This window comes from Polyergus mexicanus, unplaced genomic scaffold, assembly GCF_030449975.1.
Source record: "Polyergus mexicanus isolate NDT 795.1 unplaced genomic scaffold, iyPolMexi1.0 SCAF_22, whole genome shotgun sequence".
NCBI lineage: Eukaryota > Metazoa > Arthropoda > Insecta > Hymenoptera > Formicidae > Polyergus > Polyergus mexicanus.
Genome location: NW_027223342.1, coordinates 2,200,355 through 2,213,313, shown reverse-complemented (window position 1 = coordinate 2,213,313; position 12,959 = coordinate 2,200,355). Strand labels below are relative to the sequence as shown.

At 38.0% G+C, this 12,959-nt stretch overlaps 1 protein-coding gene across 4 annotated transcripts in view; it reads left to right on the top strand.

Moving 5' to 3' along the window:
- The window catches only part of L (zinc finger protein Lobe), an 86,717-nt gene that overhangs the window by 34,204 nt on the left and 39,554 nt on the right, over positions 1-12,959 (top strand). For all 4 annotated transcript variants that reach the window (XM_070312337.1, XM_070312336.1, XM_070312335.1 and 1 more), the window contains one exon: positions 212-283. In XM_070312337.1, the coding sequence (XP_070168438.1) occupies positions 212-283 (72 nt within the window). The remainder of the gene's footprint in view (positions 1-211; positions 284-12,959) is intronic.

Here is a 12,959-nt window from a genome sequence, read left to right as displayed (position 1 = left end):
GAGTTTTTCTATCAGGGATACGTCAAAGTTTAATTAAAAAAAAAAAAAAAACATTATAGTTTTTCGAAATAAATATCAAGGCATTTGCGCGATATCGTAATGCGTATAATATTTATGATATAATTTGTACACTAATTAAATAGATTATCGTGAAAAATAATTCTAGATGTTACCGTACGACATATTAATCGCGATGTATTTTCTTTTTTAGATTACTTGCAAGATGGCAGGCCAACTTCCGTTCAAGGTCCTGATTTAGAGAATCAGAACAGCCTCGACAGCGGTGAGTCATGTTTATTCGTATCGAATTTGTTCGTGTCAAGTGGCTAATGGATCGTACATAATACCAATCGCTGCGTAATTCTTGTAATTTGGCTCTTACCACATTTGTAATTCCCAAGTTCAATTATCTTTTCGTTTTACAATAATTGACCGCGTTTAGGGTCGCCTAAATTATATAAGGGCAATCCTCAGTCATCCGTAAATCCTAACAGGCACCCTATCGTACGATAAAAAGGGGTCGCTACCCTTGCCATTTAAGATTGCTCGTTTTGACTGGCAGAAACATCGAGGATAAAGTTTTCGAACGATGGTAGATTCGAGACCAAAGGATTTAAGGAGACTTTATACAAGAAACTTTGAATTACGATGTTTCGAACAGCGTAACGGAGATTTCCGCTACAACGTCGAAGGGATAAATACAAAATAGAATCGATCTCGAAAAAACCATCGCTTTTATACTCAAGAATTATCTTGAAATAATATCGATACGCTTAGGTCGGATCGTTTTCGATGCACGCAATTTTAAATTCGCGAATATTTTAAACAAAATTGAAAGTTTCCATGCGACAGTAATATCAAATATTTTTTTTTCTTTTTTTATTTAGAAAAATTAATTTTTAATTTTCTCTCAATTTTTTTCTGGGAGTAGTATAATGATCGAATCTGCATCTTAATATTTCATAATTATTTATATTATATATTTATATTGCTAATGCAAAACGTAGATATTATAATAAGATAGAATTTCCTCGCAGCTCAGTAGCGAATAGATAGCGCTTTCAGCTACCTTCTCGGTGCACGAGTCACGAATACAATGGATCTCATGCATTCGACATATGCTTCCTGTAACTCGATTACCTTGTAACAGCCAAAGCTTTGGTAAGGGACGGACGGATTGAGCCGACTTAAGTTGACTAATCTCTCCTTGGCTCTATAGAGCACATAAAGACTAATCCTCAGTTCTCCAGTAGAGATGAATCTGTGTTGGACAGGCACGCAATACGAAATGAGATCTTTTTGTTGAATTTATTGATTGTAAAATATGTTAGAACAATTACTAATATGCTTTATCATTTTTGAAAGAAAAAAAAAAAAAAAAAAAAAATTAAAAGATAAATTTTTTCTAATAAATTAAAATTCGCGGGATGATAGAATAATTGTGAAATGTAAAAATAATTCGTTATTCTCTTTTAATATGTCAAATTCTATTAATAATAGCCATAAAATCAAGTATTTTAATCGTATGACGATTTATATATATTTCGTATAGAAAATATGTATACAGTACAAGGGTTATTTATCGCGCGTTTTATATTTTTCGTTTACCGAAAATAGACGGACACCCCTTTCTCGTCCAGGCTAATATCGTCAAAAACCGTGCGATTTGTCAGAAAATGTCGCGAAAACGACGACCGTTCCTTCGCCGGAAATTCACGAGACTCCTCGACGTCCGGCCCACCCAGCCGCCGTGCTCCCCGATGACCGCGCAATAATTGGGGGATTACCGCTTTCATAATGGTTAACGGAGTTTCTGTGAATTCGACATACGCTTATATACATGGTGATTCGATTAGCGCGGACTAACAGAGGGATCGGGCTTGAGTTTGAGACGAACTGGTAAAGTTGACCGACCCTGGTCGACGTCGGGTTCGGCGAGAAGGGGTGGGCAAGAGGGAGGTTGGGTCGGTCAGTCGACAAGCTTGGCCGACGGCTAGCCAGCTAGCTAACGCACTCCTGGGAAGACGTAAATGTGTCCCTTTAGTGCCAGTTTCCGTCCTGCGATACGTTCACCAAAGGGCTTGGTCACTACACCTCTCTCTCTCTCTCTCTCTCTCTCTCGTTCTCTCCGTATCTATCTATTTATCTATCTATTTCTCTCTCTCTCTCTCTCTCTCTCTCTCTCTCTCTCTCTCTCTCTCTTTATATATATATATGTATATGTATATGTTATCTAGTGTGTGTTTTACAACGCATCGGCGTTCATTTCGCCGAAGGATTCGAGTGATCTCTTGCTTCGTCCGATAAAATTCCTCGGTTGTAAAAATGCATTGATAAAAGGATTCGTGGAGTCTTCTCGAAATGTTTGAGCGATAAAAATCAGCACTGTTCTGCGAACTTAGAAAATGTGAAAAATTAAATTGATTGATAATTACTTATATCTTTTTAATTCAATTTATATAATGATTAGATTGATTCGATTATGAGAGATTAATCGAAACCATAAATCCTTTTTACGAAGCGTTTCGCGTGACTTTTACGTATCTTTTGCCGCATGCGATAAATATTACATTAATTTTTGCGAATCATCCAAGGTTATAATGGCAAATTAGACGTAAGCATCTACAGAGTAATTTTTGCAAATTGCTACGACCGTGCGTTCCTTTTTTTTTCCCTTCACGGCGCTTTATCCTGCATCGAGGGTTTAAATCGGGATAAGTTCGCGCGGCACACAAAGGGAATATGTAGCATGCGCGCTATTGTACGCCATATGAAAGGACCAGATTTAATGGCGGTTATCAGACGTTACCGTTCGTACAGTTGTGACAGTGTGGTAGTTTGTACTTAGAAATGCGCAAGCCGAGCTTGTCGGACGAGCAAACACTTAATTAACCCTTCAAGCTAGCTTACTAGTCTCGCGCTTTCTCTCTCTCTCTCTCTCTCTCTCTCTCTCTCTCTCTCTCTTGCCTCTTGTCTTCTACTACATCTGAAATGAAAACGGTACTTTACTAGGGACAGTGGAATCCGCTAAGATTCAGATACAATTGGCTGAACGTGTTTCAGAAAATGGCATAAAAGAATATTTCGTTTTTTATTCAATATCAATTTGTATGATAATTTAACTTGTCTTAATTTAATTTAATTCTTGTAAATAATTACGGAAAGAACATTTTTTTCTCTGTGCAATCTAAATATATTTATCGATATTGAAATGTACAGGCGTACAAAATTATCTATCATAAATGCTTTTGTCTCGATACAAATACGCGAAGGATTGAAAGCCCAATGGATAAGGAGCAATAAAGTCGCTTCTCAAAGAAGATAATCTTCCAAAGTCAAAACTCACGCGGGATCGTCTTGAATTAAAACCAAGTCGTTTCAACCCTTCGCGGCCGTACTTCTGGGGGCTGCTTATCACGACATAGAAGATCAAGGGAAAGAGAGAGAGAGAGAGAGAGAGAGAGAAAACGCAGTCGCCCAACATCGGTAAAAGGCCGTCGTGGACAAGTTCGGATACTCCGTCCCGGCGGGCATTCTCGGATTCGCAGAGATCCCAATCTCTTAGGCAGGTCGCATCTCTTTTCGGTTCCAGTCAGTCAGTCACTCACTCGATCCTACTGCCGCTCATCCCGCACCACCTTCCTCCCCGTAAACCCCCTCCCATCCCCTTATACCCTGGAGACCCATTGCAACTTTAAGCGCCTCGCATTACGGGCGTTCGACTCGTTTCTCTCCGTTTGGGCTCCGCTGCCGAGGCTACCTCCCTTCTTTTCTGCGTGCTCTTAATTCAGCCATCTCTACTACTACCCTCTTGGTCGCCGGAGGGCCACCGCCCCTCCGGGAGGAGCTCCCGAATTCATTTCAGATGTTTATCTCCAGCGGGACAGAATCGGCTCGAAAACGGATTAAGCTCGGACTATCGCGCGAGTCGTTAGGATATCGAGTATCTCGGTTCATCTTAAATAAAACGTCCCGTTTTATTTATGCTATCAGATTATTTTAATGTAAATTTTTTTAACAATTTTGTGAAGTATATATATGATAAATAATCATGAGTAAAATTTGGACAGCGAGCTTTCGTAGAAAGCTTTCGATAGAAATAAATGAGAAAGTAAATACTAAGTGATGATATTGGAGAAAAAAGTTATTACATATTGACAATTTTTATCAGCAAATAATATTTATACGTTTAGTAGATATTTATGCGTTTGTGTGTACGTTATAAATGGCAATTCTATGACGTCTTCATAACGTATATTAGATAATCAACATTACTCAAATTAAGCTCGGTATTATTTTAATAACGTCAACCAAACAAATAATTGCGATTTTACTGCGTTTCGTTAGCTGATCAATTATTGAAAGTTCGAAATGAGATAAATAATTAATAATTCACGAGTAAATGAATTACACATAACGAATCGATTAATGGGACTGTATGCGTTTAAATTGCAATTAGTCAATTAGAGTAATTAATTTTTCATCGGTCAATGGAGAATTTTCTTTTCAATCATATGAAATTTCGGAGCGACAAGACTCGCGATGTAGATGAATATTATAATATTTCTCGCGTTTCACGAGATTCATCCAACTCCCATCGAACATCCTGGTTGAATCGCCAATCTTGGGGTCGTAACAACCTCAGTTGACACGTTGAAAATTTAACCCGCATTCGTCTTTAGAATCCGAGAAAGCTCCGGAGTCCGTCATCTATTATTCGACAGGAGCACAGCCTATCTTCGGTCCGGCATCCTTAAAAAGTCGGAATAAGCGATGAGCACTTCGCAAGAAGAAGTTTCGTTTCACGATTGTATAATTAACGCAACCACAATTACAAGATTCTAATAAAGTCACAATTTAATCGCAAGCCGATTTAATCAACAAGACAATATTCTTCATAAAAGACCAAAATGACTTTTCCCCCACCAAAGCTTAATTAGAGATTGCACGTTTTACATAACACACGCACACGGGACACACAGCTTTTGAAGCTTTAACATCAAATATTATTGATAATTATACGCTCTCCGCTCCTTCGAGCCAAATTTTTTTAGAATAAGATTATCTATATAAAATTAATCGAAAAATTAGATTTATAAAAAGGAAGGATACTCCCAAATCTAATTGTCAAACGTAAAAATTATGTTTAGAAAGAAATTTTGGCTTGTTGACTTTTCTAAAAGTAGTTTCTAACAAATGAAAACGTGCGATTATGAGCGAAAACTGATAAATCGCGATGCACGTCTTGCCGAATTCGCGGTGTAAGTGTCCGTTAATTGACAGCGTCGTCGTATGGAAATTGTGTCAGTCGCGCGGGCGCGAACGAATATATATCGATCGCGGCGATGATCACGGGCGGTTAATTTTATCCGTTCATCCACAGACGAGATTCGTCGCTGTCCAACCGGCATGATGCACGGTGGTCGGCTATGGTAATTAGCGCGAACGGACGTGGACACGGACAGGCACTTTAAATGTCCGCCTCTACGGGCAACGCCGCGTCGGCTTAACTCGCTTATTATTTAATAAACTATGGAAGTTTCACACACACACAAACACACACACACACACACACACACACACACACACACACATATATATATATATATATATAGCCGCGTCGTCGATCGGTCGAATCTAAAATGCGACCCGGGTCGTCGCCCCCAACAATATATCGTATTGTTTAACCTTTTCATTCGAATCTTTGCAATTATATTTTATAATCGAACCATTTGTAATCCTTCTGATTTCACTGAGCTTTCACTGATGGATTTTTTTTATGAGTTGATCCTATCTCGGATTATAGATGTTGCAGATATCTGCGCTGCCAGAAATCAATTTCGAGAGTTTTTAAACATTCAGTTGTGTGTGTATGTGTGTGTGTGAATGTGTGATTGTAAAATCTTTGTTTAAAAAAAAAAATAATAATTTAAAAAATTCCAAAACGCATATAAGTATATGTATTCCCAGAAATATAATTGAAAATGAAAATAAGTAGTGTTTCGATTCTTAATTCAAAAATTTATTGTCAATATATTTTCTATGTTTAGCTTCATAAATTTCTTTTGCATTTTACATGGCATATTTTAAATATCTTTTTTTTTATATATATATATTTTTATATTAATGTCATCAATTTATAAATAAATTGATGCTTATCCTCCGATTTATAAACTCCGTTCATGACTGTCGAGTTTATCGACTGGCGGTAGAATCGATTTCTCTTCGCAGTGTAGAACATCACCGTTGCAGCGTTACTTGTCCGACGAACTACACGTGCTTGAGAACTGTCAAATTTGACATATATATACACACACATACATATCTGCTGTTATATAAAAAATTAAATTGATAATAAATCTTTTCTATATATTATATTAAAATAACTTTTAACTTTATATTTATATATATATATATATATTTTTTTACAACATTGACAAACTTAGAGTTTACACAATATATGTATTTTCGCTATATTCGTGTATGTATACTAGTTATAACTTATTACATATAACTTCTGTAACTCAAGTATAAAAGGCAGATGTCGATATTAAAAATTGTTTGAAACCAAATGATAATTGACTTTATAATAATTCGTATTTATCATCGAACTCCTCTTCGTCGTTGGAAAAGAATAAATCATTAGGCGTATTTATAGCTTCTCTTATTAGAGAATTAACATTTATGTTTCACGCCTTTTTTCTTCCATTCAAGCCTTTACAATTTCATAACTTCTGCGCCTCCAGTGTTAATAAAATAATAAATATACGTCATAGCAGGGATTGTAAGGGTGGTTGAGAGGGGGGAGGGGGGGGGGGAGAGAGGTGAGCGGAACGAAGCGACGCGTATTTCGCACCTGCAAGGCGATAGACCGGCACTCTCCCTTCTACTTCTTTTTCTTCTCCCTCTTCTTTTGCGTCTCACTTTCTTTCTTTTCCCCACCAGGACCGTAGCGGGGACCGCCTTTACACCCCCTTACAACGCCTCGACGTGCATTACATACAACTCGGTTATTTCTCCAGGGAGTTCTCTCACGTGAATGCCGCGAGAGCACGCACATTTGCGCACACATCGACTAAGTTCGCTGTACATGTGTACTACACGTTCACGCATACCGATTCGCGCGATCTCGAAAGGTGGGAATGAGGCGGGAAACGTGTCTGCAGGAATCTCGCTCGGAAATTTCGTTCCCTGCCGCGAGATTAGCTTTTGGGAATTATTAATTTTCGAAAGGGACCGCGACATCCTCCTCAGAAATTTGCAATAAAAATTGATTAGTAGCATAATGCGAACAGGCAGACGCAAATTGTCTTGAGATCATCGTCTGTGCGCGAAATGTATCGCTGAATTATAGGAGCACGATTCGCATTAATATAATTCGAGAATAAAGCGTATTAAACAATCAATTAATTGCAAGATGCTGATTATGAATTTCTATTAAATGCACGTAGTATTTTTTTATTGGTTTGCTCGCTTTTAACCCACAAAGTATCGATTTTTTTTATATAGAAACTTGTTTTAGAAACACATGATATATTGGAGCGGAGAAATATATTTTCATATATAAGTTTAATTGATTGCGATTTTCAATCAGCGTTGCTATTAAAATTATAATGTTGGTTTTTTTTTTCACAATCAGAGATATATAGATAAGGAATATATAAAGAATCAATCTTGAATCAATAATTTATTTTTATTTTAATCTTATAATCTTAAAATTAGTTTTCTCGCTTCCTCTTTACAAAGAAAAAGACCTCTAAAGACCTTTTCCAATTTCAAAGTTGTAAGGACAAAGCGAGATAGATTTGAAAATGTAAATAGGCGAGGTGAAGGAAGGGCGACGCGACGCGACGAGACAGTCAGTCCCGAGCCTTCGACAAGACAAGACGAATAAATCGCCCGCTACAAAAATACGCATTTGAGAATTAACGGCCTTTCCTGATTCCCGTCGATTAATACCCTTACAAAGTATTCAATTATTTATTTATTTATAAACGGAAGTGTTTTTACTACAAAAAGTAAAATATGATTAGAATTTCAACATCAGCGAAAAAACGCGGAATAAGATGCTGAAAGAAAAAATGTGAAAAGACGGACTTTATAAGTTACAACAAAAAAATTATAAAAATAAAAATTATATCGCTGTTCCTCTTTCAATGGCGCTCGCATACATATTTTCCGACACTCTGTTTAATCTAAATTTCATTATTCGATATTTCTCATTCGAATCCCGCGCAATGGAAGCATTACCCGTGTACCACGGCATCTGTGTTGTCGGGAATGTGTTAGTAGCAACGGTTCCTTACAGAGGAAAACGGGGATGACGGGATGGCAAAACGTAGCGACGTTTCTCCTACCTCCTCCTTTCTTCTCGCGCTCTCATCGTCCCGTCTCTCTCGCACACACGGCACCCGCGGGAATTTAGGCGAAAACTTTCGCCGGGCCACCCGACGAAGGCGGGCGGAATTCTTATGACGGTGGAAAAGTTTGAGCCAGGTAGCTCAACGCGCGACGTACTTTACCGCCTGGCGATTTCGCGTTATCGCCCGGCTTCGACGACGCTTATCGCTCCGTTGCTTCGCCAAGAGAATGCTAGAAACCGGGAGAGAAATCCCGCATACGTGTGAGTATTGGAGCAGTCTGTATCCGTTCGCCTTTCCGAATTAATAACACTTGGTGAGCAATGCGACAGAGTGCGATTCATCTTTGGATTTTTTATTTATCACGTTGATAAACTTGAAATCGAGTAAAACCGAGATCTAATATAATTTTTTTTTTTTTTTGCTATAACAAAATTTTTATCCATTTATCATAGTGAAAATATATTTGTAAAATAATTTCGAGCCTTAAATTCAAGAGCAAATTGAAGCCGATAGCTTAGCAAATAACGAAAATGTGTTAAAGGAAAATATATATGTAGTTAAAAAATTAACATATATTTCTGAAAAAAAAAAGCACGACTATTGCATTACATTTTGAAAGCCTTAAGCTCCCGTGTAAGATAAGAAAGAATTAATTTTTACATAGCAGATTCGTGCAGATCATCTATATCCCCTCGTAGTGATAGCGATATCGCATAGTATACACGCCAAAGGTTTTTTCACTCATCGTCCATTCGGTATCGGGGCCCGAATCGGAAAGCGATCTAGAGACCTAACGAACTCTCGACGGCGCTTCAGACTCCTCGCATTCAGAATTGCTACCATGCGTGACAGGACAACGCACGGCGCCGTTAAATTAATCCGGGCGAAGCTGAGTGCTCGGTAATCATCATCACCCCAACCAGACGCCGGGATTATTACGTTTTCCGCTCGCCACTTCGGCCTCCGTTTCGACAACGTCCGTCCACCGACACTCGTTACGTCTCCGACGTGTCCATAAACGCGTGTCTACGACTTGTAGTTACTTATAGTCGAAACTACGTTTACGCGAAGACGTTGATAATTTTTATTTAGACGATAATGACATTATCCAGATAATATTTTGAAATCTTTCTTCTTGCATCTAAACTTTTATCTTTTTTTTTTATTTTTTTTTTTTTAAATTTTAAATTAATATACGTGTTTTGCAAGATAAAGATAAATACTTGCGTCCACGGGAACAGTGTCTCGATACTTGAATTAAGTTGTTGCGGCGAATGACGTGGCACAAAATGCGCTGTATTGTTTTGTGTCCGATCGCTTTCAACGGACAATGTAATAAAATGTATTCGAAGAGAAACCCCGACTCGTTCAATATGATAAAATTACACAAAAGATTCCGTCGCGTTGTAAGACTGGGAGGCAACCTAGTTCTAGTATTTTTTTTAAATCTATCGACAATAAATTCTGATTCTACCTACAATTTTAATATTTATTAAATTAGGAAAACACTAAATAGCATTAATAAATAATTTTATAATTTGGCAAATGTATAATTAATCATAACAATGTCAGCAAATTATGAAAGTTATAGTGAAGACTATTAATCAAGTAGCGTAATAAATATTATATTAGCCGGATTTTGATCGGAAAAAAATATGTGAATTCGCATAATCATAAGAGGATCTCTCGCTCCCCGACAGCCGGCGCACGCACCGCGTATATATATTACGGAAAGCGAAATACAAAACGGAGTTAGGGACAGATGGAGAGACGGACGTACGGACGTCGTACCGCGCACAGGAATGTCCTGTGCGATAAAATCTGCCGACCCGCACCTCCGGCTCCCGGAACAGAAAAGGACGCCGACCACACCTCCTCGCTCCTCTCGCAAGAAAATCACCGATCCTTCGAAACAAATAGATACGCGAGAATGACTGCTCTCGATGGATCGTAGATGAAATAATACGATCGATAAGAAGATAAATCGGAATATATATATATATATATATATAATTCTGGCATTATCGCGCGGCTATAATTAAACCGGTACATGCTTCGATGTCCTCGCGATGAAAACGCGAGATGACATGGGATACCACTGCTGCACACAATTTGTGTTTTATAAATTCAGACATTATAATAAGTTTAAAATTCTCAGGTTATAAATTGAGGAATTTAAATTAATTCATATTTGTTCATTGTGTATAATATTATTAAAAGCATATTTTTGAGTTTGATGAAAGAAATAAAGAATTTGATAAAATAGTAGTTTTTTTTTAATAAAGATTGTGAAAGGGCTCAATTTTGTTAAATTTCGATGTTAATGTTGACAGCATTATATTAATATTTTGAATATTTTAAATTAATTTTAATATTAATATTGACATAAATGAAATGTTTATCGTGATAAAGAGGGCAATTAAAATTAATATTAATAAACGTCAATATCACATTTCATTTTCTGTCATAAGTATTCATTATTTGTACATCGAATAGAGAAAAATACAATATTCTCGATACGAAGTCGATTGCTACATAGTTGTCCATCTCGACGGGTTCCCCGCTGGTATACCGGATACGCGTCCATACGCTTGCACTTTGCACGCCGTCTAACGAAGAGAGCGATCTGTCACGATCAATTCTTCAGTCTATCAATTGAAACGCAAGTTTTTTTTGATATCAAAAGCTGTTTCATCATTTTAAAATCGAATTTTAAAAAGAGGACATTATAAGCATTATAAACATTATAAAATTCGAAAAATTATAATATATACATCAAAATTTATAGAAATTATAAAACTCCTTCGAACAAACGTGATATTCTGCCAATGATATCTCACGATCGATGAAATGAAGCGAAATATTTATTGAATTCGATTTGAAAGGACGAAGCATACTTTATAAATTTCTTATTGTTAGAGTAAAATTAATAACTCCATAGTCGAGTGAATATTCAAGCGATAGTGGAGAAATACTGCCACTCGTAATTAGTGAAAATTCACTTTTTACAAAAGTGAACTGTGTTAACTCTGAAGTAAAGTGAATACTCGTACGTTACTCGTTTTGAAGCGAATAATTCACTCGATCGGAGAACGGAGTCATCACTGTTTTGTCAAGTGAATTTTTCATTCAATCGTTACGAGCGAACAGATTCACTCTTAGGAAGTAGAAATCTTAATTCTAAACCGGCTTTCGCACTGTGATAGCATGTTTACGCGCAACGTGTGAAGCTTCGATAAGTTGAAATGAGAAGCAGTGTCATTGCTTCTCACTTCAAATAATCGAAATTGCATATCGCACATAGTATATTATCTCAGTATGAAAGCCGGCCAAGTCTCCTTTTTTTCTTGTCTCGTACCAACTACGCAACGCGCAACGAAAATGATACCGTCGAGAGACAGCGAGACGATAGCGTTTCTTCTTTTTCTGCTAATGGCTTAATGGCGGACTCGTGCATGCTTCACGTGCGCTTCTCGCTCACTCTTGACGGATAAAAATATTCACTCTACGATACATAGAGTGACAATATTCACTCTATAAAATAGAGTATACATATTTACTCCATTTCGCAGAGTGATTTTTTCATTCTACAATAAAAAGTGGGAGAATTCATTCCTATGAGCGAAAGGTCTATCACTCTAACTCGAGTGATTCGATCAGTAGTCGCTCAATTTTTCCCACTGCATTTTCGCTCTAAGAAATTTGGAGAGTAAGCGCGCGATTATATCAAGACTTCTAAAAGCGTTTTCGCGATTAGAGTCGTCGCTTCGCGGGTTTCTCTCGAGAGACGCGATTTAACGACGGACGAACATACGGACGGTATGCGCGCGGTGTCGGTCAGTTTCGCGGCGAGGATTTCAAATGAAAATTCCACACCGAGTTAATGCGCGCGCGAACACGGCGCGGCGGCTTTTAAGGGCTTAAACCCGTATATAGGTGCAATATAACTTTCAAGTACTCCGTATAGCGTTAGGCATATCCTTTTACTATTCTCGCGAAACCAACCGCAAATCTCGCCTCAACGGCGATCCTCCTCTTTCTCCTCCGCGAGACGAGAATTGCAAAGTGCGGGACCCCCCCCCCCCCCCTCTTATCTCACTTTACTCCCTCGGTCCCCCGTCGAAACCGACCGACGCGTATTTCTCTATCATTACATCGTCGTATTATTTTTTTCGCCAGCTGTTTTTCCGCTCGCTCAATCCGTCCGATTTTTTTTTTTTTTTTTTTATATAAGCCTAATAAGTACGCTTTACGCTGGGAACCGACTCGAACACTCTAACAAGGTATTTGAAAGCGCGCAAAAGAAATGTTGAATTAATTTAGTTTTCCTTCTCGCGCGTCGTGAGACGAGCGCCGTCCACATTTAAAGGCCGCGATATTACGTAAGTAGCGCTAGTCTTCTCAAGGAGAAGTCCTCGAAGAAGTCGCGTCCAACTCGTAATCGCACTTTGCGCCGAGTTTTTCTATCTCGAACGGCGATTTTCATCCGGCAATAATACGAAAATTTTCAAGGCGCGCTTCGGACGCCTTTAATTGCAGCGAAGATTTCTAAAACCTTGCGCATTCTTATCGAAGTATACTTGTTGTAGCCTGAAA